At 57.1% G+C, this 27,506-nt stretch overlaps 1 protein-coding gene and 1 non-coding gene across 4 annotated transcripts in view; one reads left to right on the top strand and one right to left on the bottom strand.

The window, feature by feature from the left end:
* The window catches only part of DRD2 (dopamine receptor D2), a 63,886-nt gene extending 39,910 nt beyond the window's left edge, over positions 1 to 23,976 (top strand). Inside the window, exons 2-8 of one of the 3 annotated variants that reach the window (XM_058289050.1) lie at positions 10,644 to 10,959; positions 16,312 to 16,421; positions 16,922 to 17,058; positions 18,253 to 18,443; positions 19,371 to 19,457; positions 20,978 to 21,305; positions 22,770 to 23,976. In XM_058289050.1, the coding sequence (XP_058145033.1) occupies positions 10,675 to 10,959; positions 16,312 to 16,421; positions 16,922 to 17,058; positions 18,253 to 18,443; positions 19,371 to 19,457; positions 20,978 to 21,305; positions 22,770 to 22,963 (1,332 nt within the window). In that variant the 5' untranslated portion in view covers positions 10,644 to 10,674 and the 3' untranslated portion in view covers positions 22,964 to 23,976. Of the gene's footprint in view, positions 1 to 10,643; positions 10,960 to 16,311; positions 16,422 to 16,921; positions 17,059 to 18,252; positions 18,444 to 19,370; positions 19,458 to 20,869; positions 21,306 to 22,769 lie in introns of all 3 variants that reach the window. The other 2 variants (XM_058289049.1, XM_058289051.1) reach the window with 2 other exon arrangements.
* On the bottom strand, positions 8,657 to 8,726 carry TRNAG-CCC (transfer RNA glycine (anticodon CCC)). The gene has a single exon. It is a non-coding gene; the product is annotated as a tRNA-Gly (tRNA).
* Positions 23,977 to 27,506: the final 3,530 nt, after the last annotated feature.

The raw sequence follows: 27,506 nt of genomic DNA, 5'->3' as shown, positions 1-27,506 counted from the left end.
CCCACTCTCCTGCACGGCCCCCCACGTGTCCTGGCCCCCGCCGGCCGCCAGGCTCAGGCTGGGGAGCGAGAGGACCTTGAAATGAGGCAGACATGGGCCTCATGCTGCTGTGGCTCACAGTTTGCAAGAACACACACACACACACACACACACACACACACACACACACGAGGACCGGGCTGCACTAGAGCACCAGGAAGGCTTCTGGAGAGGTGGCTAAGGTGGTCCTGCAGGGCCAGGTGGAGGGGTCTTACAGGGCAAGAGGCCAGCCCCAGGACGGGTCCTGAGCTCAGGCAGAAGGACAGGGATGCTGGAGCATGACGGGAGGTGCAGGGGGCTGTCCATGCTGGTAGGTTTGGGGGACCGAGGATGGCTTTTACTTTTGCTGTGATGGGCTGCCTGAGTAGGGTTTAGCTCCAGGCGCCAGGGGACAGGCTCTGAGCAGGTGACAGGGCTGAGCCTGAGCTGCCGGACAGGAGCCACTGAGGCTGGGCTCCTGATGACCCTGGAGACGGTGCCTTCCCTCCTCCCCACAGTCACGCGGAGCAGGGCCAGGAAACCCGACGACTTCCCCCGTGGGAAATGCACCTGCGTCTGCGCTTTTGCGTAGCTGGGTGGCCCTGTCCCCTGCTCCCGCCCGCTGCCCGGGTGGCCAGGTCCCCTGCTCCCTCCAGCTTCTGGGTGGCCCTGTCCCCTGCTCCCGCCAGCTGCCTGGGTGACCAGGTCCCCTGCTCCCTCCAGCTTCTGGGTGGCCCTGTCCCCTGCTCCCTCCAGCTGCCGGGTGGCCTGTACCCTGCTCCCTCCAGCTGCTGGGTGGCCCTGTCCCCTGCTCCCTCCAGCTGCTGGGTGGCCCTGTCACCTGCTCCCTCCAGCTGCCGGGTGGCCCTGTCCCCTGCTCCCTGGCATTGGGCTCGGCATTGGGCTGGGGAGGCTCCCCTACCTGGAGGGACTATGAGGAGGGGTCAGAGTGTGGCCTCGCCCACCTCCCACGCCCCACAGCAGAAGCCTCTCCTGCCCCAAAAGGGTAGGCCCGGCCTCCCGAGGACCGTTCCCCACTAGCCCAACTCTCTCACCACAGTCGGCGGGGAGCAGGGCACCCCACCCCACCCCAGAGCCCCAGAGGGCCAAGGCTCGGGCAGGAGCTGGAGCTCGTGGAGCCTGAGGATTTCTGGAAGCAGGGCCATCCCCCTAACTGGGAAAGGGGCTTCCTTAGCAGGACTTGCAGCCAGAATTGCCCCTGAGCCTGCCCACGTGCTCGCCGCCCGCACCCCTGCACTAACAGGGCTGGGGCGCAGGGCAAGCTGTTCCCAGGCAGGAGAGGGCAAGCGTGGGCTTGGTGGCATCTGTGACCCCCTCCCCTGGGCTGTTCACCATCCCAGCATTCCCTGCCCTTCCTCCTCCTCCTCCTCTTCCTCCCCTCAGGAGCTTCCACACACAGCACTTGTCCCCCAGCCCCAGGGCCTTGCTTGGAGCGCTTTCTTTTCTGAGAAGGCTGTGATTGCCCCTGTGTAGCCCCCACTCTGTCTCCCCAAGGCCAGGCTGCTGCACCCACTGGCCCCGGCCTCTGAGGTCTTACTCTGCTCCCTGCGGAGGCTGCCCATCTCAGGCCCTGGGAAGCCACACCACGCCACGCCACGCCGTGCTCAGTGCCTCTTCCCTGCCTTCTCGTTGAGAGTGGGGAGGACTGAAGCGCCTCCTTCCCGTCCTTTCCTCCCTGGGGCTGCAGGAGGGCCTGCAGCCACCTCCTGAGCCAAGCGTGGACTTGCCACTGGGAGCAGAGCTCCAAGATCTCCCCAGTGGGGCCACCAGACTACCCTTGATCCACTCACTCCCAATTCCCCTCCAACTCCTGCCAGCTCCAACACACTGCTTTTGAGATGCAAATGCTAATCTTTTTTTTCCCATCTTCTTTTTCATCGAAATGCTTCATGTCTCAGGAGAGAGGGAAAAATGATGTGTTTAAGACAGCAGTGTCTCACCCGCCATCGGAGCCTGATAAGGAATTGTTAAATTTTAATTAGACAATTTGATTCCTTCAAATCCCAAACTTTCAAGGAGGCAGCGCCAGCGACCCAGGCTGAGAGCGAAACCCAGAAAACAGATTTCTTGGGTTCGCACTGTGCACAGGGGTCCTCGCCCCTCGCCTCCCCAGCTCTGTGCCCGAGTTTGGCTGTTTATGGAATAGAAACGAGGGAGAGGACCCTCTCCTCCATGGTCCCAGGCAGCCCTGCCAGATGGGGCCTCGGACCCCACCCTGCCAGGCTGGGACCAAGGGGCACAGCTGCCAAGTTCTTCCAGAAAGCAAATGTCAGGTTTCCGTGTCATCTTTGACCCGTGGAGCCTTAAAGGACCTTTGTATTCCAACAAATCTTTGCGGGAAGCTCCTTCTGTTTACAGCCCTGGGGTGAGGCTGGGAGGGCAGCCTCCCGCCTGGAGAACTGCCCACATCCCTGCCCCCTGCTCCTCCGCTGCAGCCCTGGGCAGTGGACCAGTTCAGACCCAGCGGTGGGTCTGAGTTCTAACAGTAATTCTCAACCCTTTTCAAATTAGGGCACCTACTGGAAATGGTACCATTTGTAAGGCACGTGGAGGCCAGGAGAGGCTGCTGAAGGCAGGAACGCCTGGCTCCAATCTCTAAGGACACGGATATTGCCCCAGGTCTCCAGGCACTCCAGGTATCATGTTGGGAAACCCTGCACTGAAGTTGCAGTCAAAAGCAGGCTGGAGTTAGGCTGCACAGCAGGTGGAACGTGGTGGGGAGGGGCGTCCAGGTGCCGAGCCCTGGAGTCCGCGGTTCTGGAAGATCTTTAAGTAGACCTTTGCCCTCTGAGCTGGGGCAGGGCACCTGCTCCTAAGACAGGCACAAGGCACTTGCGCCACCGAGGCTTGCAGGCCACCCATGCCAGTGGAGTCTTTGCTTTATCCCTGGCTTCCTCCTTCCCACAACCTGGGTAGCGTGAGAGAAAAGCCTGGAAGCCCCAAAGCACCCATGGGACCTTGTCTGTAAGCTGTCTGCCTGGCGGGGTGGGTGGGAGGAGCCAGAGCCCCCCTTTGCTGCCCAGGAAAGGTGAAGATGGCTCATTTGGAGGAGGGTGAGGCCACCCATCTCTCTCCCAGGAAAAGCTGAGAAACGGCAGTGAGTCAGCCCCTCTCCATGCAGGTAGTTGGTGCTCAGTAAGTGCGTGTTGTTTGGGGACTGGGATTTGGAGATTTTATCCCTGCAGCAGGGGCCAACCTTGGAGGGAGATTGAGGTTGGTGAGCAAGTTGATCCTATTTTCAAAACCCCAAACCAAGATGCTTGTTCTGACAAAATAATTTTAAAAGCAACAATTTTGTGAGCTTGTTTATCTAAAAAGTCTTATAACTGTAAGATTATTCACCTTTGCTTATGTGTTTAGACCATCTCGTTTTTTGAAAAAAGAAGCAATGAGGACTGTCCTGACAAGTTCAGGGTGCTGGGTGCCGTGGGGGCTCGTCAGTCCCCACCCCCAGGAGCCCCGGAATGGGCCTCGCCCTCCCCTGGTTTCCCTGGAGCCAGGCCCAGGCCGGAATCCTGGAGCAGCCCAGAGCTGCTCAGTGAGACCCTACCCCCGCAGAGAGGGGCTCTAGGCACAGGGTGAGAGCAGCCTGAGGGGTCCCAGGTGCCCCTGGAGTGAAAAAGACCCTGGCCTCGCTCCTCCCAGTACCTTCTCACTGGACACTCTTTGGAGCCCAAGAACCAGTTCAGCCCAGGGGCCAACGGCCAGGAGAAGGGATGGATGGAGCCAGAGCTGGAGCAGGGGGAGGCCGGGAAGGCCTCCTGGCTACAGTGAGCAGCAGAGAGATGCCAGGAAGCCACCGCCTGTTAGCCACCATCAGATGAACATTTCCCTCCAGATCTTAATGTCCCTGAAATCAGAATGCATTTTATAATCAATGGCATCTTCGAGCTGTATTGGTTGGATGACTCTTTCTCTCTCAGTGGTACATAAAATAATGGTGCCCCTAGCATTCCATCCTATCTCAGAGTCTGTGAAATGTGGAAATTGATATCATAGTCATTGGCTACAGCAGGTCCTCTGGGAGAGCTGCAGCTTTCAGGCAAGAGATTGCCCGACCCCGAGGGTCCCTCGGATTTGTCCTGTGGCCAGGGTGCAGGGACAGGCTATGCCTTTCCTTTGCCTGACTCCCTCCCAGGAGATTGGCTGCTGCAGCTGGAACCTTCCCCAACCCCCCTCCAGCACCCCTCTTCAGCAGACCCCACAAGCAGATCATGGAGAGGGGGGCAGCGGGGTACAGCAGGAGCAGCCCAGGAGGACAGTCACTTCACCTCTCTGAGCCTCGGGTTTGTGGTTTGATAGCTTGTTTAGGTTTCGTTTAATTCTTTGCTTAGCTTGGTTCTGAAAGTTATCCTTCCTTGAGGTCTTACCTGTGCCAGGCTCATGCATGCATTATCTCACTTAATCCTCATAACAGTTATTACTGTCCCTATCTTGCAGATGGGCAAACTGAGGCTCAGGGAAGCCAGATAACTTATCAAAGCCCCGAAACTAGCAAGCGGTAGAATTGGGGTTTGAACCCAGGTTTTTTGGACTTCAGCCCCTACGCTATCCTACCACCCCACCCCATGCTGCTGTGACTCATCTGTGGGGTGGGTTTGCTGCTGTCTGAAAAGAGGAAGCGGGATGTCAGCTCGTTATTCTACGATGCAAGCTGGCCAGGAAGGCCCTGCTTGGGAGAGGGGGGAGGCGAGGATGTGGGGGCATTGGGGTTGGCTCCTGGGGTTAGAAGACAGCTCTGTACCAAGAGGCTGGTAGGTTTTATGGGCATTTAGGCATGTGCCACAGTTTCCCCGTTTTTCTATGTACATATACTTCATTTGTATCAGCGAAGAAGCAATAAGAAGTGTCGAAAATAAACGTGGCATTAGAAAATTAAATGTATGACGCAAAGACTCCCCCTTGCTTTGCAGAGCAATCCAGACCCGGGGATGAGTGCTCCCTCCCACCCCATCCTGGTCTGCAGTGCACCCTGGTTTTTTTCCTTTTAATTTTTCTTTTAGTAACATATATACAACCTAAACTTGCCTTTTTCAACCACATTCACACATATCATTCTGTGCGGTTACTTACATTCACACATGGTGCTACCGTCACCGCCATTCATTACCAAAACTTTTCCCTCACGCCAAACAAATTCTGTAGACGATGCTCATTGAACTGTATCTGTAATTTCCAGTGCCAGGGTAAGGTCCCCCTCCTCCAGGAAGCCTTCCGTGAACAGCTGGCCGCGTGCTTGTGCGCGTCCCCTCCCTCTCTGCGCATGCTCTGGAGCGGATGGTGTGCCACCCTGACTCCCCTTCAGGCCTGGAGCCCCCATGGCCTGACTAGAGGGTTGGCCCCTCTCCAGGCCGCACCCATTTCCCAGGACAACCCACGGCCAGGGCTGTGAGAGGGGTGAAGCCCCGCCCTGCCGCCCTCACTGGGGGCGACGCTGAGGCTCCCTGGGGGGGGCCGGGCAGCCCCAGGCCTCCCTGGCCCAGCCCTGCTCCTTCACTTCCCACAGGGGCTGCTGAGAGCACTAGCCAGGACTTTTCCTGCAGGCTCATTTCCTCCTCAGTGTGCACTCTGGGGAACCCACAGGCACCCTCCGCCCTGCTCTAGGTCTGCAGCCCTCCTTGTCCCTCCTTACAGCTGGTGGCCTCTGTTCACGTTACACCTCAGGGGTGGCGGGGTCTTCTTCCAGTGGGAGCCGCAGAGGCTTTGACTCGGCTTCACGAGCATCCGCTGAGCACTTGCTGTGTGCAAAGCACAGGAACCAAAAAAGGAGACGGTATAATTTTACATGTGTGTATTCCGCAAAGAATAAGTGGCAGGAGCAGGACACGGTGCAGTCCTTGAGAAGCTTAATGCCAGTGAAATAGACAGAAAAAAAGGCTGTGTTCCAGAACAGACCCCTGAGCCAAGGTTGTGGGGGTCCCGAGGGCCGAGGGAAATGGCCCAACAGGAGCCCCTCGATGACTTCCAGGGGGGCTTCTGAGAGGGGCTTTGAAGATTGTGCAGCAACTGGGTTAGTGGGGTGGGGAGGTCAAGGGGTTTTCCGGGCAGTTTTCTGTGGGGATAACAACTACAAATCCCCGAGGGTTGTTTTAAGGATAAATGGTACAGTCTATCAAAAAAGCTTGGCAAGCGATCACATCCCTTCCAAGCATACGACGCGGGCGTGCCAGCGGTTTAGGATTGTGCTGCAGAAACCCCGGTCTGCTCGGGTGTGGAGAATGGGAGGGCTGGGCAGAGCCAGGGAGCTGAGAGCCCCAGTGGCCACTGCCCTGCTGGGAGAGGGACTCAAAGGGCGAGGAGGGGCAGAGCGGATGTGAGGATCCCGGCGCCGTGAGCGCGTCCTGCCCGTCTCTGCAGTGCTCTGTGCCTGGCAGGCTCAGTATATGGTCACTGAGTAAATGAACGGCAGAGGCTGCCCCAGGTGCCCGATCCACATGCACATCCGGGCCTCCTGCTGTGTGATCCAAATGGGAAGGGGGATCGATTGGCTTTGCAGGGTGTGCATCAGAATGCTACTGACAGCTGGAAGAGTGGTTGCACGGGCGTATGGCTACACATGGAATTGGGCATTTTGCTTTTCTCCAAGACTCCAAAATGGTGGGGCTGGGTTGGACATCATCCATCCTTCTCTGCTAAGAGCTGGCAGAGCCGGTGTGTCAGACAGGGGTGCAGGTATCCTGGGGTCCCGTCTGATCTGTTGCAGCTGGTGTGCCCTCCCGCTCGATTTGGACACAGAACCACATCTATCCTTAATGGCCTACGTTGGTGATTTTCAAAACCTTTTGAGTAGCAACGCATGGGAAGTCATGAAGCTTTGTGCTGAATGCCTTGGAATGCTGATAACTTTAATTCCATTGTGTGAAAAGGAACACTTTTGTTAGCAGGAAAGCCAACTATATTATATGTGCATTATGTTTCAATCACAACCCAAACACAGGCTGTCAAGCTCATTACAGCTCCTCGCCTGCAAGGCTGCCTCCCAGCCCCTCAGCCTGTTTCCTCAGTGAGCACCACCACCAGCCCCCCCAGAGCCCAAGACATTTGGGGGGACCCTGGGTGACCCCTCTCTGTGCTTATCCCCACCCCTACTCGCACCCCACTTCTATACAATGACCAAGTTCAATCCAATAGACTTCTTTTTTTTCAGTAAAGATTTATTTTATCTCTCCTCATCCCCTCGTTGTTTGCACTTACTTTGTCTGTTCATCCTTTTTGTTTCTTTAGGAGAAACTGGGAACTGAACCCAGGACCACCGATGTGGGAGGGAGGTGCCTCATTGCATAAGCCACCTCCACTCCCTGCTTTGCTGAGTCTCTCATTATGCTTTTCCTCCTGTGTCTCTTGTTGCATCAGCTCACTGCACCTGCCCATCACACCAGCTCACTCTCTTCTTTAGGAGGCACCAGGAACCAAACCATGGACCTCCTGTGTGGTTGGGGGCCTAAGCCACATCCGCTTCCTGTCAACTTCTGAGTTAGCTCTTTTTTTTTTTAATAGTCTTACATATGTTTTTAAAATTTTTTTTGTCTTTATTTTTTTAATATTACATTCAAAAAATATGAGGTCCCCATACACCCCCCACCCCCCTCACCCCACTCCTCCCCCCATGACAACAATCTCCTCCATCATCATGAGACATTCATTGCATTTGGTGAATACATCTCAGAGCACCGCTGCACCTCATGGTCAGTGGTTCACATCATAGCCCACACTCTCCCGCAGTCCACCCAGTGGGCCATGGGAGGACATACAATGTCCGGTAACTGTCCCTGCAGCACCACCCAGGACAACTCCAAGTCCCGAAAACGCCCCCACATCTCATCTCTTCCTCCCATTCTCTATCCCCAGCAGCCACCATGGCCATTTTCTCCACACCAATGCCACATTTTCTTCAATTACTAATCACAGTAGTTCATGAATAGAATATCAGTAAGTCCACTCTAATCCATACTCTATTCCTCCATCCTGTGGACCCTGGAATGGTTGTGTCCACTCCACATCTATATCAAGAGGGGGCTTAGATTCCACATGGATGCTGGATGCAATCCTCCTGCTTTCAGTTGTAGGCACTCTTGGCTCCCTGGTGTGGTGGTTGACCTTCTTCACCTCCATGTTAGCTGAGTGGGGTAAGTCCAGATTCTGACCACTTCTCTCCATCCTCACCCAGTGACCACGCCTCTCACCTGAATTGCAGCCGCTCCTCACTGCCCTCCCAGGTCTCGGCCACACCGCAGCGGCCAGTGACCTTTCAAAAACCCCAGTTCACCGGGGGTCCTTCCTTTCAGTCCAAGCTTTCAGCGGCTCCCTGAGGTTTACAAGACCTGGCCTGGTCCACGAACAACCCTCCAGTTTCTTATTCCTCAACCTCACACTCATGCCCTACATTTTAGCCAAAGAATGATTTGCTGTTTGGGATTTGCTGTGTTCTCCCTGGCTGGGGCATCTCCCCGAACTCAGTTACCCAGCTACTTCCTCCCCATGGTCATCTCAGGACATCTCCTTCGGTCTTCTCTTCCCTGGGATGCTTATTCCTGAGGGACATGCAAAACCTCGTCATCTCCTACTTGGACTCTTGCACCAGTCTCCTAGCTGGGAAGCTGTCTTCACTTTTTTTTTTAGGTGGTACTGGGAATTGAACCCAGGACCTCATACATGGGAGGCAGGTGCTTAACCACTGAGCTACACCCACTTCCCAAGGAGAGTTGGTTTTTTCATTTGTTTGGTTTTAGGAGGTACCAGGAACCAAACCTGGGACCTCGTACATGGGAAGCAGGTGCTCAACCATTTGAGCTACATCTGCGTCCCTGCCTTCACTCTTGGCCCCCTCCCATCCACTCTGTACTCTGCAGTCAGAATCATCTTTCTGAACAACAAATCTTATCATGTGATTCCCACTTCGGATCAGGCCCAAACTCCTAGCATGACTTATAAGGCCCTCTATGATCTTACCTATTGCAAACTCCTCAGATTCAGCTCTTGCCAACTCCTTGTTTGCTTCAGCTATCCTGAATCCCTTTCAATTGCTCTGCATATGCTGCTTCCTAGTCTAGAACTCTCCACCTGGCTCCCAACTCTTAGCCTGGTTAATTCCTCACATTCTTTAGGTATCTGTTGAACAACACTTCCTGTAGAAAGCTGTACTAGTCTGCAAAAGGCAGTGCTGACGCAAAGTACCAGAAATTTGTTGGCTTTTATAAAGGTGTTTATTTGGGATAAAAGTTTACAGTTACAAGGCCATAAGGAGTTCAACTCAAGATTGCTTTCTCACCAAAGTCAGCTGCCATGTATTGAAGCGAGATGGCAGGCCATCTTTGCCAGGTTTCAGCCTTCCCCTCTGGGATTTCTATATCAGTCTCGGCTCTCTCCCCAAGATCAGCTGTAAGCTATCAGGCAAATGGTCATCTCTCCTCAGGACCCAAGATCAAAAATGACAGTGCTCTCTCTCTTCCCATGTCTTTTTTTTTTTATTTAGTTTTTAATTGTCTTTTTTTTTTAAAAAAAAAAAGATACATAGATCACAAAAAAAGTTACAGTAAAAAATATAAGAGGTTCCCATATACCGCACACCATACCATTTTACTCCCATTAGACTGGCAACTATCAAAAAATCAGAAGACTACAATTGTTGGAGAGGATGTGGGGGAATGGGAACCCTCATCCACCGCTGGTGGGAATGCAGAAGGATCCAGCCATTCTGGAGGACGGTTTGGCGGTTCCTCAAAAACCTCCCTCTAGATTCCCATGTCTTTCTGAGTGGGTGTCTTTTCATATTGGCTCACCAAGGGGGCAAGGACTCAACCTGAGTCATGCCTTACTGATGTGGTGGAACCAAAGGAAGCCCTCAAGGCAATCTTAACAGGTCATCCAGTCAATGGCTTCTCAACTGAATCCAATGTAATCAAAGGGTATTGACCCAGGAGAATAGACTAGTTTACAAACAACCTTTCTCTTTTTGGGATTCACAAAAATAATCTCAAACTGTCACAAAGGCCTTCCTTGAATTTCTGAACAAGGATGCATGTCTCTCCCCCATTCCTTTTCCTGGTGCCTACCACTTAATTTTTCTTCTAGACTGTGAGCTATAGAACCTCGTCTGTTTTGTTCCTGCCTATGTCTTTAGCACTATACAGAACCGTGCTCAATAAATATTTATAGAATCAAGAATGAATGAATGCATATTTCTGCTCCTACTACTAGAAACTGGAACTCTTAAGTGTGTTATTCTGCTTGAAGCTGGACTTCAACTTGCCTTAAGTGTGTTGTACATGGGATTGGTAAATAAGTGCCTGTTGAATGAATGAATGATCAGTTCTTCTCATGCTCATTTGCTTCATTATTCTTTGTAAAAAGTTATACTTGCTCATCTACTATGTAATTATATAAAAATGATAGTTTTACTATCTGCAAGAACTTGCTAGCAGAATAGTGGCAGTGGGCCCCAGCATTTTAAGGAAAATTGTTGGATGCAAAACCTAAAGTCCTGAAGTTGGAGACTTCTGTCTCTCACCTGCCAGTGGTTGGTTTTAGCATAGAGCCCTCCGTGGGGGGCAGCGTGCTTTGGCAGGCCCTCCCGCTCACTCTCTGTGTCCGTTTTTCCTGGCCAGAGCCTGGCCACCCAGTGGCTCTGCTGCCCCAATGGATTCACTGAATCTGTCCTGGTGCAAGAATGAGCTGGAGAGCCACACCTGGAACCGGTCCTTCAACGGGTCCGAAGGGAAGACGGACAGGACCCCTTACAACTACTATGCCATGCTGCTCACGCTGCTCATCTTCGTCATCGTCTTCGGCAACGTGCTGGTGTGCATGGCCGTGTCCCGCGAGAAGGCGCTGCAGACCACCACCAACTACCTGATCGTCAGCCTCGCCGTGGCCGATCTGCTGGTGGCCACGCTCGTCATGCCCTGGGTCGTCTACCTGGAGGTAGGTCTGGGCCCGCCCTGCTCCAGCGCCGCCCACGGGAGGGCGCTGTGCCGAAGCCTGGACCCCGGGGCTCTTGAGGTTTCTACCGACAAGTCATCTGGTGCTCTCCCAGGGGCTCTCTTACTCTACTCTGGGCCCAGTATCTTCCCTCCTTGTAGGACGGGGAGTGGTCTCCTTAATCGTCTTAGCTGTCATTTACGGAGCCCTTCCTGAGTGCGGGACCTTGTGCTAAGCTGAAACGCAGTGTTATCCACGTGACCCCCACAGCAGCCTTGAGAGGGGGGCCTTGTTCACCATCTTACAGATGACCACCCCGGTGCTCAGAGAAGTTGGGTGACTTCTCCAGCACCACCCCGCTGGCGGGTGCAGGCTGGGTTGTCCCTGTCCGTCTCCAGCGCTGGTTCTGTGCTCTCTGGAGTTTGTTCTTAGGATGCAGCAGCGGAAATGGGAGTAAGCAGTAGGGATCCCCAGGGAAGAGACATGTTCACACTACAAGGCCTGAAATCTTGGTTCCTCTCTCCCTGCTCCAAAATGGGGGCTGCTGTCCAGGCTCTCCCTATTCTCACCCCCCCACACTTTATTCTGGAGCCTGTGCCTGAGACCTCCAGGTAGACACTGCCGTGAACTGCGCCGCAGCCCCCCTTGTCCTCAGGAAGGACCACGTGGTGACCCGCTTCTCAGCCTGGGACAGAGCCCAGCTCTGCACTTGGTGGCATGGGTCTGGCCCCCTGCTCTGGCCCAGGAACTGTGCCTGGCATTTTGTGGTCATCGACTCACTAAATACAGAAATCCTGGGCGTCGCTACTGTTCTTCTCTGTGCAGAATATGAAATGGACGCTTGGAGAAGTGGCCTCTCTTGACCCAGGTCACACAGCCATGGGAGAAACTGACGGAGAAGCCCCTAAGTGTGGACCCTCCTCCGGGGGATCTGGGGAGCTTGCAGAGACGGCAGGCAGGTCGGGAGGGCCGAGGGGGTGCCAGGGGCCATGAGCTGACCCTGCCCCTTTCCCTGCCCAGGATCTAGGGGAACCCATCTGGGGCTGGGACTGGCCTGAGGGTCTGGGAGCCCAGGAAGGGGGACAAGACATTCAGGAAGAGCCGACACTCCGGTCGTGGGCCCTTGCCTTCCTGCCCTTGACCGCAGAGGCGCGTCCCTGTGCGGCGGAGGCGGCCCCGCCTGGGAGGGAAGGGCTTCCATTGCTGATGGGCAGCGTGCAAGCTCTGAGGCCGAGCAGGAGGGGACCCTCAGGCGGGCACACCGCCCCGGGCCCGAGACCTCCTGGCGGTCCTCCTTGTCACCGCCACAGTGGCCTTCGAGGGTCCCCAGTCCCTCCTAGTCCATCATTTCCTTGGTTTCCTTTAGCATGGCCAAACCAGGCCGGAAGGTTTTCAAGATTATGGAAGAAACTGAAGGGGAAAAAAGTCAAACAAGAACATAAAAGCACACGGGAGACCCAGGCCAACGGCCCAGTTCCTTCAGCACGCTCGTGTTTACGGGGGTCACTAGCTCGGTCCACCCCACCTCCTGCCTGAGGACCCCTCCCTGAGGAGCCCCTTCTTAGTGCTTAGACTTGTTCCCCTCCGGCTCCCTTTCGAAAGAGAGTCCAGGCCTCAGACCATCGGAAGAAAAGGATGGGCATTTAGTGGAGCGAACCTAACCTCTCTGTGCCTCAGTTTACTTGTCTCTAAAATGGAGATAATGATAGTACACACCCCTTGTTTGAGGATCCAATGAATTAGTAGATGAAAAGTGCTTAGAACAGTACTTGGCCCATAGTAAGCACCATCCGAATGCCACCTTGACGATGGTGATGGAGATAAGGATGACAACAGATACCCAGTGCCTCCCCCTTCACCCTCCCCTGTCCAGGCCAAGAAGCACCCTCCTCCCAGAGGGAGGCCTGCTCGCCCAGGATCCAGGCATGGGGCCTGCTGACTTCCACATCCGTCATCGCTCCCCGGACACTCTAGGGCAGGGCTGACTCCAGCCGTGGGCTGTACTGGGACTCCTGGGAATCGCGTGAGTCCTTCAGACAGGTATCATCTACCCACACTTGTTCCCCAGCATTTTCAAGGTGAAGCTGAATGTCGTGGGCACCGAGTGGAGAAGGGCGTTCTCAGACGCCAGTGCTCAAACCCTCCCCGAGCATCCTCGTCGGAGCAATAGCTGGGCAGTGAGCCCGACCTAAAGGACACTGTCCCACTTTTCACTGTCCCTAGGGAATGCTCCAAGCGGGGTCTTTGACATCTTGTCCAAGTGTCCTCACAACCATGTACTATGTCCTTTCCAAGAGGATTTTCCATCCCATTCCATTTCCAGCGATATTGGATGCCCCTGAGAGCCTGTTAGGCCAGCACCTGTCTGGCTCGGGAATGGGTGTGCATTATTTACTTGCTCAGTATCTGGAAAGCCTGCAGAATTTGGAGTGGGAGGACTGGCTTCAATTCCAGACTCTTCCACCTTCCATCTGGATAGCCATAGAAGAAATTCTTGGGAGAAGAGAGCCAGGGGCGCGATTCCAGCAAGTCCTCACAACCCTTTGACATGAGAGTGACTAGGTGCATGTTCAAGGGAAGGAGATGAGGTTGAGGGGGTGGCCAGCCCCTAGACCGTGGAGTTATTTATTCACTCCTTGAGCACTTCTCTGCCCACCCCCATCCTGGGGTCTGGGTCGGAGGTGCTGCCCCTGCCATCAGTGAGCAGACCTGCAGGGCTGTCACAGTGCAGCCTGCGGGAAGTCACAACACAGCAGTCCCCACAGGAGATGTGGGAGCAACACAGGGCCCCTGGGAAAGGCTTGCAGGAAGGAATGACGCTGTAGGAAGGCCTTCCAAGGCAGAGGGAAAACGTGTGCCGAGTTCACCAAGCAGCAAGAGGCCGTGGCTGCCGGAGGTTCCATGGAGAGGTGGCCCATGATTTACCTCCTGGCTTGCTGTCAGCCTTACATAGGCATGAATGGAAAAGCACCTGGCACACGGTAAGCACTTAATATATGCTGGTCATTAGTATTCTTTAGCCCTATAGGCCTCAGCTTCACACGCTTGTTCAAAGGTGCAGAGAAAAGAGCCCTGGGAGGGACTAGAAAAGTCGCTGGCCTCGGCCACTCAATCACCAACAGACCTTGGCCAAGCCTACTTTCCTCTCTGACCGTCAGTTTGTCCATCCAGGAAATTACGGCCTCTCCTTCTCATGCTTGATGTTTACCAAGTGCTTCTCAAATCATGAGCTCCTCTTTTGACCAGCTAGATGCGCCCCCGCCCCGAGGCAGCTCGGGAAAGAGCACAGGCTGTATGCAGAGAAACGGGCTTCAGAGGCCAGCTCTGCTGCCGGCAAGCGGGCTGGAGCCCGCCGTGGTTCTTAGCCTCGCCGAGCGCCGTTCCTCATCCGTGAAGTGGAGAGAATCAATCTCCCCTTGCTTAAAAACAACAGATAAGATGAGGTGCAGTGCCCCAGGAGACGTTCGAGAAGCGCTGAGCTGCCAATACTTTTCTCCTTGCGTCCTTGGGCCTGCTGCGCCACCTGCTCCCTAGAACAGCTGCTGCTGCGACCAGAGGAGACCCCTGCTTTCTGGGCTGGGGACTGAGAACTGGCTGAAGGCAGGGTCTGTGTGTGTACTGTTCCCAACCGTACCCCAGGGGCTAGGCTAGAGCCCGGCCCATCGTAGGTTGCTCAATGTTTGCTGGAAAGAAGGAATGCAGAGAGGGGCCTGACATCTCAAGCCGAGGTCCCCAGTCACAGGAAAGTCACTCCCAAATACCAGTCCTAGGAGGGACCTCCAGGTGGCAGGTGATGGGGGCTGGGGCCCTGACCAGGGGCTTCCCGAAGGTAGCCCCCCAGCTGCCACCTCCGCACTGCAGCACAGGCCACCCAGGATGCAGCCACCTGAGTGCCAGGGCCACACAAGAAGCTTCCTGTCTTCTGGAAAAGCTGCTGTTGCCCCCACGCTCCATCAGCAGCTTCACCGCCCACTGTTGGGATCGAAGGCCAACGTTTGGTTTTCTGCCCCAGCACGGAGAAGGCACAGGGATGAGGGTGACGTCGCAATCAGCCTGGCGGGGCTCCCTGACGCTCAGGCGGAACCGCCCTGCTCGGCTCACCGGGAGGGGGCGCGCTTGCTCCCCTCTTCTTTGTGGACACCGAAGGTCCAGCTCCCTGTCCTGACTGTGTCCCCAGGGATTGGTCCAGCTCCCTGTCCTGACTGTGTCCCCAGGGATTGGGCTGCTCCAGATTTTCAGTCGTTGGGGTCAGCCTGCTGCATGCGGGTGCGTGTGTGAATGTGCAAGTGGGGGGCATGGGAGTGTGTAAGTGTGTGTGTGCACGCCTGAGTGTAGGGGGCTGGAGGAGGTGTGGATGGTGCTTGTGTGGATGTGTGTGAGGGAGAGGATGGGCGCTCACATGTGTATGCACACCCGAGTGCATGTGAGGTGGGGAGAGGGGCACAGTGCTCCTGCAGGGAGCCAGACGCCTCATTTCCCATCATGCAAAGCATAGGTCATTCTAGCTCCCCCTCCCCAACCCACCCTGGTGTCTCCCAAAGCTCTGTCCCGGGTTCTCCTTCTTCTCTTGGTATAATGAGGGGCAGAAGTTTCTTCCCTGCTTCATAGAGAGGTGTCACCTTCACCATTATCTTAATAGCATTTATGCGCCCAGAAGCCTGGGCCAGAGCAGGACCAGAAGCTGAGCTCAAAGATTTTGGGCAAGTCACTGCGCTCCCTGAGGCTCTGTTCCTCATTGGTAACGTGGGGATGGCAGGTGCTCACCCAGCTGTTTTGCAGATTTGGGTTCAAGGTCGAGGTGGCCAGTATATGTTCTTCTGTGTCTGCTTGTATTATCAGGTAGCACTGGGAAACTGCAACTTTTTTTTGATGTTGTTGTCGCATCATCTTGCTGCGTCAGCTCTCTGTGTGTGCGGCGCCAGTCCTGGGCAGGCCGTGCTTTTTTCCATGCAGGGTGGCTCTCCTTGCGGGGCGCACTCTTTGCACATGGGGCACCCCTACTCGGGGGGACACCTCCGCACGGCACTCCTTGCGTGTGGCAGCACTGCGCACGGGCCAGCTCACCACACAAGTCAGGATGCCTTGGGGATAGAACCCTGCGCACTCCACATGATAGGAGGGTCAACTCTCTCAGTTGAGCCATGTCTGCTCCCAGTTGTCTTTCTTCTAGCACAGTCTGGCACAAAGTCAACTCACATCTGGGAGTAGAGGGGCCAGGGCCTCAGACACCCATGGGCCTGACGCCCCATTGTGGTCCCTCTTCTGCCCCAGGACCAAGCTACCGGGCCAAGGCTAATTCTGCCTCCACACCTCCCCCCACCCCGCATTCCACCCATTATGCTGCTTTGTCCCCAGGTGGTGGGCGAGTGGAAGTTCAGCAGGATTCACTGTGACATCTTTGTCACTCTGGATGTCATGATGTGCACAGCGAGCATCCTCAACCTGTGTGCCATCAGCATCGACAGGTGAGCGGCAGCCAGGGTGGGAGAGGTGACCCTGGTCATTCACCTTTCTGTCTGTCCCCCACTCTGACAGGGTCAGGTTTGGTCTGTGACGCTATGCATGTGATGGTGTTTGTGTGACTTCATGTGTTCGTGTGTGCGTGTGTGTGTATGTGCCTGGAGAGTGCAGACTCTCATCTATGGATGACCTTCAACCGAAACCCTAGCTCTGTCACTTCCTAGTATGTGACCTTGGGTAGAGGTTGTGGAAGTTCTCAGAACCCTAGAGCGATTGGGATGATGCAGGAGTAAACCATAGCGGGTGAGTCATTAAGAACTTGAGTGGGCATCACCACTTGCCCTCCCTGTCTGAGTTTGGGGACAGGAGGCTCCCAGAGGTAGACCAGCTGTCCAGCCCCAAGGAGTGGGGGGTTGTCTGCTATATGCATGTTGTGGAGTGAGGGGACCCTGGGCCCAAACCCCGTCTCAGGGTCCCCTCTGCACCCCACTCCCCCCCCTTACAGGTACACAGCCGTGGCCATGCCCATGCTCTACAACACACGCTACAGCTCCAAGCGCCGAGTCACCGTCATGATCGCCATCGTCTGGGTCCTGTCCTTCACCATCTCCTGTCCGCTGCTCTTCGGACTCAACGGCAAAGGTGAGTCCTGCCTCCGTCTGTCCGGGGATTTGGCTGCTCCCGGGTCGCTGCTACTGCAGACCCCCAGGGAGCTGAGTTCCCGGTGCAGGTATGGGTGGGGGCAAATGGGACCCCATTCGTCTCCCAGGAACCGAGACCAGGCTGGGGCTCGTGGGCCAAGCCCAACCCACAGTTTTTCCAGGTCGGGCCAGAGAGGACCCGGTGGCCTGGGGCACTGTGGAGTTGGACAGTTGGCTGAGGAGTGGGACAATGACGCAGAGGATGCCTGGGTATTCTCAACTGTGTTTATGCAGCTGAAGCACACCGGTCGGCCAAGCGAGCCCTGTGCGTGTGTACACGTCGGGGGGCTGCTGCCGGCCTGCCAGGCGCCCGACAATGGAATTTTTTGTAATGAGGTTGCAGACCCCAGGGTGGTAGTAACGAGTAGGAGGTGAGCCTGCCCCGCGCTCGGTCTTGTGCGAGGCTGGATGTCAGGAGTGTCGTAGACAGAGGGGCCAGGGACACAGGGAGCTGCCGGTGTGGAGCTTTAGGAAGACAGTGCAGCCGCACCTGCTAGACACCATACCAAGACTGGAAACCCCGAAGGCTTGAAAATGTGTGGTACAGAATCTAAGTGTCGCGGCAATTCCAAGAAGTGGGAAGAGGGCTCAATGGACTTGGATTAATCTGGGCAGGCCCGAGCTAGAGCACAGGCTTCCGCTGGAACTGGGAGGGAGCGTGAAATTTAGCTAAATTAGTGGTTCTCAAAGCAGATGCCTTTGACCCCGGGTGAGTTAAACAACCAGGACTGAGTTATTTCATCCCTCCAATTAAAAGGTGGCAGGTATTCCCCCCAAATACGGGAAAGGCTGAAATAACGGTTGACTCTTTTTAATTTTAAACTTTCTTCCATCATTTTTTCCTGGCTCTGCCTCTGTGCTCACAAATGACAAGACTGATGACCAAGGGAACTGCTTATGGCAAAACCTGGCACTGGTCAACCACAGCTTAGTTTTTTGCGCGCGGTCGTGTTTTGGACACTCTGATGTATATTCTGCACACTTGTGTACCTCTGCCACGTCCAGGCCCCTTTGGACACTTAGTCTTATTCCCTGTGAGCTGGCTTCTCCTTGCTGTGAAGGAGGTGCATGTGCCCGGCGGGCACTGGGGCCCCAGGACCTGCTCACGCCCTGCCCTGGGCTCTCCTCCCCGCAGACCAGAAAGAGTGCGTCATCGACAACCCCATCTTCGTGGTCTACTCCTCCATCGTCTCCTTCTACGTGCCCTTCATCATCACCCTGCTGGTCTACATCAAGATCTACATCGTCCTCCGCAAGCGGCGCAAGCGGGTCAACACCAAGCGCAGCAGCCGAGCTTTCAGGGCCAACCTGAGGGGCCCGCTCAAGGTCCAGAGACCCCCCCCTTCCTCCAAGGGTCCCCACCACCCCCTCACCAAGGGGGCTGGCCCCGTGCTCCGTGGGGCCTGGGACACTGCAGCAGGCCGAGGTCCAGGGGGAGCTGGAGGAGGGCAGGAGCCCAGTGGCCCGACCTTGAACTCCAAGGGGTGGCAGGTGGAGTGCGTAGTGGGTCCAGCTGGGAGAAGACTTGGCTTGGAGATCTCGGGACCATGTCTAAATGCAGCAGCTCCTAGGGCCACCGTGGACCTCCCCTCCTCTTTCCTCAGCCTTCCCTCTCCCCAGCCCGGCCTCGGTCTCCCTTTCTCTACCTCTGACCCCCCCATCCCACTTCCTGTGCCTCTGACCCTCTCTGACCTCCCCTCCATGCACGCCTCCTTTCTCACCTCCTCTTGCCTGGTTCTCCACGCTGCCCCTCTTTCACCTCTCAGACCTCTCCTCTCACCTCCTCTTCTTTGTCTGGTGAATTCTCCCCGCTCCTGAGCCCTCGCTGGGGAACACAGTGTGGGTGTGGAAGGAACAAGAGCTTTGGGTTAGAGGCATCGGGTTCAAATCCTGGCACAGCCACTTTTTCCCCCTGTGTGACCTTGGGAAAGCTGCTTAACCTCTCAGAGCCTCGGTTTCCTCACCTGTTAATTGGGAATCAGCATACTGACCTCACTGGGTGTTTCTGAGGATTCAACGTGAGAAAGGATGCCCTGTAGCAGGTGCTCCACGGAAGTCAGGGCCCTCGGTCCCTCGACCTGCCCCCCACTTCTCAGCACAGTAGCCACCTCCCCTCCCTGCCCTGTCCTTCTCTGACCTTCTTTGAGCCCCCGTGCCCAGTGTGAGCTCTCCACGGACTGGCCCGCCTTGGGTTTCCCTCTGCTGCCTGGGCCCTCGCCGCCTTCATGACCCTTGTGCTGGCTCACTCCACAGGGCAGCTACACTCACCCGGAAGACATGAAACTCTGCACCGTACTCATGAAGTCTAATGGGAGTTTCCCAGTGAACAGGCGGAGAGTGGTAAGTGCCAGGGCGAGGACCCAGAGCCACGTCTTTCTGTCCCTAGAGAGAGCCACCCACTGTGCTTCCCAGCCACCTCGGCATCCGTTCAGAGGGAGACGAGCCTCCCAAGGCCCTCAACTGGCCTCTGCTGAGGGCCTACTCACCACGCATACTTGACAAGCCGGCACAGAGCGAGATGGCTTGATGCTGAAAGGCACAGCAATGTGCCCCTAGCCCAAGAAATGGGTTGGGAGAAAGGACTGGCCATAATAATACATTTTTAAAAAATAATGGCTGTTCCCATTTATTGAACACCTACCATGTTCTGTTATTTTTACCAAATCCTCACAACAACCCTGAGAGGTATGTCTTATTGATCTAGAGGATCTTCATTTTACAAAAGAGGAAACAGAGGCACAGAGAGGTTAGGTGACTCCCCCCAGGCTGCACAGTTAGTGGGAGAGTGCATATTTGAACCCAGACTTATATGGCCCCAGAATCCATGCCCGTGTTCTTTTGGCTTCCAGACAGCGAGGCTCTGGGGCTGGAGGTTGGGAGCTCGGGGTGGAGGGAGCAGAGCTAGCTGCAGGGCTTGGGGGGAGATGCAGAGAAGGAGAGCCTAGAGGTATAGCACCACAGCAGACCCCGGGCTCGCCCAGTGATAGGAGCCCCAGCGTCCAAGCAGGGGTGGCAGTTGTCCCATCCTCCCCACGGGCTGCGGCCACACACAGAGTGCAGGTCAGGTGTCCTCGAGGAGCAGGGTCTCCGCCATTCTTCTGGGCTGCAAGGACTCCAAAGAGTAGGTTAGAAGGCAGATGCCAAGACACCTGCAGAGGGAGCAGCCCGAGGCCTCAGAACAGGGGTGCATAAGGAAGAACTTAGAAGACTAGGGGCAGGTTCATCCAGGGCCCCCAGGTGAGCCCAGCAGGGAAAATGTGGAGGCCCAGGTGTCAGCCCTTTGGCACTTGGCTCCATCTAGGTGGGGAGAATATGGAGCCCAAGTGCGGGTGCTGGTGCCTCAGGCAGCCTGGCAGCCCTTGATGCAGGAGCACAGGTCCCCTGCATTCGGCCTGGCAGGAGGAACAGGGGTGCTCTCTATGCAGAGTGAGAGCAGGAGCTCTTGGAGGCAGCGACTGAACGTCATCCAGTTGTTTGTCTGCAGCAGCCAGCTTGACGCCTGGCACTTAGCACTCAATAAGTGTTTGCTCAGTTAATGAAAGAGAAGTGCCTTGGAACTAAGCCCTACTTCTCCCTTCCCAGAATATTTGTGGGGGTCACTGAGGCCAAATAAGGGTTGCTCTGAGAAGAAGGCCAGAGCTGACCCCGTAGACAAGGGCCGATGTGGGTCCTGGGTTCTGTGCCCCAATAGTTCATCTCCTAGGGATCATCCTCCGTGGCGCTACGGGAATGTGACCCTGTGCTGTTTGTAGGACTCTCCAGAGTGGGAGCGGGAGGATCTGGGAGAGCTGGATGAAGCTGGGCGTCTGATGCCTGAGAACTTGCCCGGCTCTACCCAGAGTTCTCTGGCTCTGGTGCAGGAGGCTGCCCGCCGAGCCCAGGAGCTGGAGATGGAGATGCTCTCCAGCACCAGCCCACCCGAGAGGACCCGGTACAGCCCCATCCCACCCAGCCACCACCAGCTGACCCTCCCTGACGCTTCTCACCATGGCCTCCACACCACTCCCGACAGCCCCGCCAAACCAGAGAAGAATGGGCATGCCAAAGACCACTCCAGGATTGCCAAGTTCTTTGAGATCCAGACCATGCCCAATGGCAAAACTCGGACCTCTCTCAAGACCATAAGCCGCAGGAAGCTCTCCCAGCAGAAGGAGAAGAAAGCCACTCAGATGCTCGCCATCGTGCTGGGTGAGTTGGCCTGGCTGCTGGCGGCAGCCCTGTGCTGCCCAGCCCGGGCAGGGGAACGGGTCCTTCGCCGCAGGTCCCGTCACTGCCGTGGGCTTCCTAGCCGTGGCTGAGCAGTCGTGGGCTGGCGCTTACTTGGGTCCAGGCCAAGGCCTTGGAGTACAGCCAGGCAGCCCTAGGGGTGGAGTCTGTGCTGGTTTACAGATGGGGAAACAGGTGTCCGGAGGTTACACAACTTGACTAAGGAGGACCCATGGTTTGAACCCAGGCAGTCTGACTCCAGAGTCTGTGAACTTGGCCAGTCTACCGTGACATTCCCAGCTCATGATCTTGGACAAGTCACTTTCTGTCTCTAGTCTCTTGTCAGAGGGTGGGTTGCTTCTTAGGGTTGTTGTGGTGAAATGGCATCCATTTGGTGAAAGGACTTCATAAAATGGAAAGCGGTACACATACTAATTGTTATTTTGTTAACATGGCTGAGAAATTCAGTTCACTTGTACTCAACCAAGTAAGTCCCTGTGGGACCATAGCTGTGACCGTGAAAGAGGGCACGGGGCGGTGGGTGGCCCCTGATCTAATTATGGTGTGGTGCTGTCAGCTGGGCAAGACTGTTAAGTAAAGATCCCCTAGAAAACCATACAAGAAAGTCCCCAGATCCAGGGGCAGGCTGACGTGGCAGTTGGAGCACTGATGAGGCCTTTGGGGTAGCGCGCAGGGCAGTTTAAGAAGCCATGTCAATTGGCACTTGCTTTTGGCCCCCCGGCCATCCTGTGACAGAAGTGGAGCAGCTGCTACTCCCCATTCTACGGAATAGAGACGAGCGTGGGGCAGGGCGCGGGCCAGCCCTTACGGGGCTCAGCTCTGCAGGCCTTTCTTCCCAGCATGCCACTCTGCCCCGGGGACCCCTCGAGGGCCTGAGGGGTGTGGTGTGCGCCCCATGCCTGCAGGCAGAATGCCCCTCCAGGTAGAAGGCTCCCTGGGAAAGGCACACCTGGCTCAGACAGGCAGCAGGTGCTGGAAGGTGACCGGATGGAGACGGCCATCAGCGCTCTCTTTTCTCCTGGTGGCGGCCGGCCTGAACTGGGCCTTCCTGCCCGGCAGTGAACAAACTCGCCCCACTTCCAGCTTCTAAGGAGGGATTGTTCTCTAAGACGATGGGAAACTAGACCAGGTGTTTCCCTTTCTACTGGCTGACTGGCGTCCCTAGGTTAACTGGGCTTGTTCTGGAAACATCCGTTCTTCGCTTTGAGGGCGGTATCCTTATGTCCGTCTGACAGACGAGGGGCACGGGGCTCAGGGGGATGGAGTGACCTGGCCGCCGCACACAGGAGGCAGGTCTAGAATCCAAGACCCGGGCTCCCCCGGCTGTGTTCCTTCTGCTGCGGCCGCAGCCTCCATGCTCGGGGCAGGCCCCAGGCACCCCAGCCCGGCCTCGCCCAGGGCGCTAACCGCCGCCCTCTCCCCCAGGCGTGTTCATCATCTGCTGGCTGCCCTTCTTCATCACGCACATCCTCAACATACACTGTGACTGCAACATCCCGCCCGTGCTGTACAGCGCCTTCACGTGGCTGGGCTACGTCAACAGCGCCGTCAACCCCGTCATCTACACCACCTTCAACATCGAGTTCCGCAAGGCCTTCCTGAAGATCCTACACTGCTGAGCCCGCCGCCCAGCCCCCTGCCCGGGCTGGCCCGGCCCCCAGCCCCGGGAGCCCGGCGCACCGGACGCCGCCTTCTCTTGGGCCCCGGCGGGCTCTGCAGCGTTAGCTTGGCTCCGTGCCCCTCACTGCCCGCGTACCCTCGCCCCGCCGGGGCAGTGCCGGAGAGCCCGGCACGGTGCCAGCCCTCGGGCTGGACCCCTTGGCGCAGGGGCCCTCACCCCGCCCAGGCCCCCTCTCCTCGGCACCAAAGATGCGGCCTCCTTCCCTGACCTTCTCTGGGGTTCTGGGGCGGCCGGGCCAGCTCGGGGCTCAGAGGCCGAGCGCTCTCTGCCTGTTGGGCTCGGCTGGGTCTTCTTCTGGTGGAGCAGGCAGCGGGGAGAGACGGGCGATTCACATCCCGGCAGGCCCACTCGTGGGAAGCGAGAGCTCTCGCCAAGGCCCCAGGCCGCTTTAGCCCTGGGAGACCCCTGTACATACCAGCCAGCAGAATGGACCCCAGAGTGGCCAAGCCAAACAGCTCAGCCCCTCCCCGCCCTGACGTGAGCCGCTGCTTTCCAGAGCAGTGGATCCTCATCTCCCACCCGCGACAGCTCCCCGCGTGGCCTCTGCACTCTGGGAAGGGAGGGACCCTGATGTAGCAGGGCCCGAAGAGGGTCCCTGGGGAGAGGAACTCTGCCTGCCCCCGAGCCTGCTCTGCTGCCCCTGAAGGACCTACCTGGGGCCACCTGGGGCAGGCAGGGAAGCGGGGCCTGGGAATCATGTCTGGGGACCGCAGCCCCCCTGCCCTGTAGCCACGTTCCTTTCCTCTGCCTCTTTGCCTCTTCTCCCTCCCTTTCTCCTTCCCTCCACTGCCTCTGCCTTAGAGGAGCCCGAGCTGAGAAGCTGCTGAGCACCATTTGGCCTGGCCCTGCCTTGAGGGAGGACGGGAAGTTGCAGCTTCGGGGGAGCCCCCCGGGCCCCAGACTCTGTAACGTCACTATACATGCACCACACCTAATAAAACTTTGACAAGAGTCGCATTTGACACCCTTGGGTGGCAGGACTCAGCACGCCTGCATCTCCAGCAGGTGTCCGTGCCAGGGAACAGAGTGTGCGAGGCCTTTTGAAGGTGGCATCGTGCGTGGCCGTCAGGGTGGACCCAACGGTGGGGAAAAGGAGGAGAGAAGCTGCCCCAGGCAGGAGCAAGTAGAGGTGGGCGTGGGGACGCAGGGCACTTCCTGCTGACACCTCCCCTCTTTTCCCATCCTCTGGTCTCACGCAGCATGAGCACTCCCAGCCTCAAGAGTTACTTCCAACCCAGGTGGCCGCATGGCCCTGGCCCCCAATTGCCAACCGGGATGAGAGGGGGGCACGTCTCCAGTGGGGGTCCCCTGGCACGCCCAGGACTCCTCGGCAGCTGAGCAGCTGGTCCGTCCCACTTTCCCACCTCCTCCCCGCAGGCCCCCGGCTCCTCAGGAGGACCCAGCCTGTGCCCTGCTCACCCACGGGGGCTCCTTGGGAAAGGTGCCTTCGAGGCGCTGGCTTTGCCTGTCTGGCTCTCCCTGGCCAGGTCAGAATTGCCTTCCCCTGGGGCAAGCGGGAAGCAGGGCTGGTCCCGAGTGATGGGGCCTGGACAGTTCTCCCTCCTGGCAACTGAAATCTGGCTTTTAAAAAAATGAAATAGAAATCAACCTGGCGAAGGAGGAATGTTCCTGCCACCTTGAGAATAGCGGCGGTGATGATAAACAAGGTGCGGGCTCCCACGGCTGGGGAGCTGTCAGGGCATAATTTGCATACTAAATACAATATTTTTAGCACCAAAGTTTGGAACACTTAACTTGCCCTGAACACTTAATTATGGACTTTGATCTCCTCCCTGAACTTGACTGTAGCGCTAAGCCCTGGGAGAGGCAGAGCACCCTGGTTCCGGAAGGTGGGCAAAACACCTGGCCATAACGCAATGGCCAGCTCCCAGGGAAGGTGTCAGACCCCCAAGGGGACTAGAAAGCCCAGGGACATCTCAGCAAAAGCCCGGGACTTCGCGGCTGCTGAACACACCACTGATGGAAGCACTCGACCTGGAGGCAAGCGAGAAAGTTCAGCCTCATGGTTAGAAATCTTCTGAGGTCACACAGGTTGATCAGCTGTGGGACTCCAGCAGAGGTGACAAAGGGAGGGAGAGAAAGAGGAAGGACCAGAGGGAGGGAGGGAGGACAAAAGGAAGGAGGGAGGGAGGGGAGAAGGAGGGAGGGAAAGAGGAGGGAGGGAAGGGGGAGCAAGGCCAGCGCAATCTGGATTCTGGAGCGAGAACAGTGACAAGGAGAAGAGGGGAAGAGGGCAGGGCAGGGGCGGGAGGCGGGGCTGAGGAAAGTTGCCCACAGCTGTCACGAAGCTTCACGTCTTTCTGCCAGACAGGGATTGACAGCTGGAGTGGGCAGGGGGAGGGCTCCACCCCCTCCCCCCTCCGTACTGCAGGGGCAAAAGGAACAGGAGTGGGACCCGGGAACACTGAGGGGGAAGGGGTGGCCCAGCCCTGGCGCTCTCGACAGCGAGGGCGGAAAGGAAGGCGGAGGGCTGGCGCGGGCCCTGGGGTTTCTCTCCCCTCTGCCTTCCCTGGGGCTTCTGTCCCTGTGCCTGTCTTTCTCAGAAGGTCTTTTAATGAAAGGAGCGTTCATTTGTCTTACAGCAGATGGAGACAGCGGCATGCACCCCTCCCCACCCGGCTCCACCCCTCCCCTAGAGCCCAGCGAGGAATCTCAGCTTCCCGAGGGGCCTTCCGGTGGGCAGAGCCCGGCACTTTGCAGATGTCACCTCACATCGTCCTCACAGCAGCCCTGGGGGTGGGGGATGCTCCCCCTTCATTCAGATGAGAAGCCGCGTCCCGTCCCGTAGTTACAAAGGGGCCGCACGTCGCCCAGGTTGCCAGCCCTTATTTCTCCCCAGGTGGGTGCCGCAGTGCCCGGTGGCCTTGGGGGGGGACGTTTTGGGAATGGCAAAGGTGAGTTGTCCAGCCCGCTGAGAAACGGTCATTCCATCCATCCGTCCGCCCCGCCATTGTCTTACTCAGAAAATATTTATTGAGCAACTGTTGTGCTCCAGGCCCTGGGAAAGGGGTTGGGAATAAATCAGTGGAAAGGTGGACACCATCCTTTGGTGGACACTGCTTTCAGGGAGCCTTCGGGGAGCCCACAAATGGGACATTAATCAAATAATGGCACAGCAGTAACAGTAAAAGCCCCCACTTGCCCCATGGATAGGGGCCTGGCTAGGGGTGGAGACTGCTGCCTTGGGTGGGTGGGTGGGGGGCACACAACCAGCTGCCCAGTTCCAGGGGCACCACTTACCCAGATGAGGCGAGGTGGCTTCAGGTGGTGGTCAGCGGGTGAGGGTGAGACCGGCAGTCTGGAGAACTCGGGCAGCCAGGGCGGAAGATGCAGAAAGGAGCACCCAGAGGTCCCACTTCCCAGGTGGCCTCAGAGCAGGTGCAGCCAGGTGCCTGCAGGTGCAGCCAGGTGCTTGCAGTAGGAACACTGAGGACCAGCCGGCCTACCTGGGATCCCCTCCGGAACCAGCCCTGTCCCTGGGGATGGCATGGCTTCCTTTACCTGCTGGCCCTGCGCTGTGCTCCCCCCAGGACCCAGGCAGCACCTGTGCCTTAACATCTATGTGGGGGCCACTTGGGGCTTGCCCACAGCACCCCGTGTTCTCCTGGAACGCCTGCAGGGCCCGAACTCCTGTTCCCACTTGAGAAGAAAAGCCTCTCCCACAGGGAGGGCAGTCCGGCCAGGTGGCGTGTGAATCCACATCTCACACAAGCCATCCCATCCCAGGGTTCTGACCGGCCCTGAGTGAAGCTGGAGGAGGCTGGTGCAGTCAGGAGGTTAAAGAGAGAGAAAGAAAATGGGGCGGCCTGTAGGTTGCAGCCCTCGGGGCACATGTGAACAGCCTCCAGCAAGCAAGGGAGTGGGGGTGGGGGTGGAGCAGGGGCACAGGGTTTCATGGGGTGTCCGTAGCGAGAGGGCCAGAGTCTGGGCACATATGTGCCTGGGGCACCTCTCTTGGCAACCAGGTGCCGCTGGGTCAGCCCCACCCAGCTCTGGAGGGTCTAGGTGGAGCAGGAAGCTGGTGGGAGAAAGTGGGCCACTTTTGGAGCCAGAAGAGCCCCCTGACTTTGTGGGTCCATAGGGAGAGGGGGACGGGGGTGCCTGGGGGGAACAGCTCCCCACCCCTCCCACCCCAGGTCTGCTAGGGCACATAAGATGGCACCAGGGCAGAGGGCCAGGGGCACCCCGGGAAAGGGGGTGGAGCAAGAACAGCTGGGGCCAAACCCCTGGCCTGGAGGGGGCTGGAGAGCCTCCTAACCCCAGCTGGGTGACAGCCCCCCATCCACAGGAAGCGGCTCGTGAGCACAGCCGTGCTTGGGACTTCCTCCCGTGTCCCCACGCTGGCGTCCGTCCTGGGACCTGGAAGTGTGTGAGAGGCCAGAGAGGGGACTGGGGGGAGAAGGGGCAGCAGCTGCTGCAGGGGAGTGAAGGATGGTGGTCAGGCAATGGGGGGGGTGTGA

Source organism: Dasypus novemcinctus, chromosome 27 (assembly GCF_030445035.2).
Source record: "Dasypus novemcinctus isolate mDasNov1 chromosome 27, mDasNov1.1.hap2, whole genome shotgun sequence".
In the NCBI taxonomy this organism is placed as follows: domain Eukaryota; kingdom Metazoa; phylum Chordata; class Mammalia; order Cingulata; family Dasypodidae; genus Dasypus; species Dasypus novemcinctus.
This window is presented reverse-complemented; position numbering and strand designations above follow the sequence as displayed.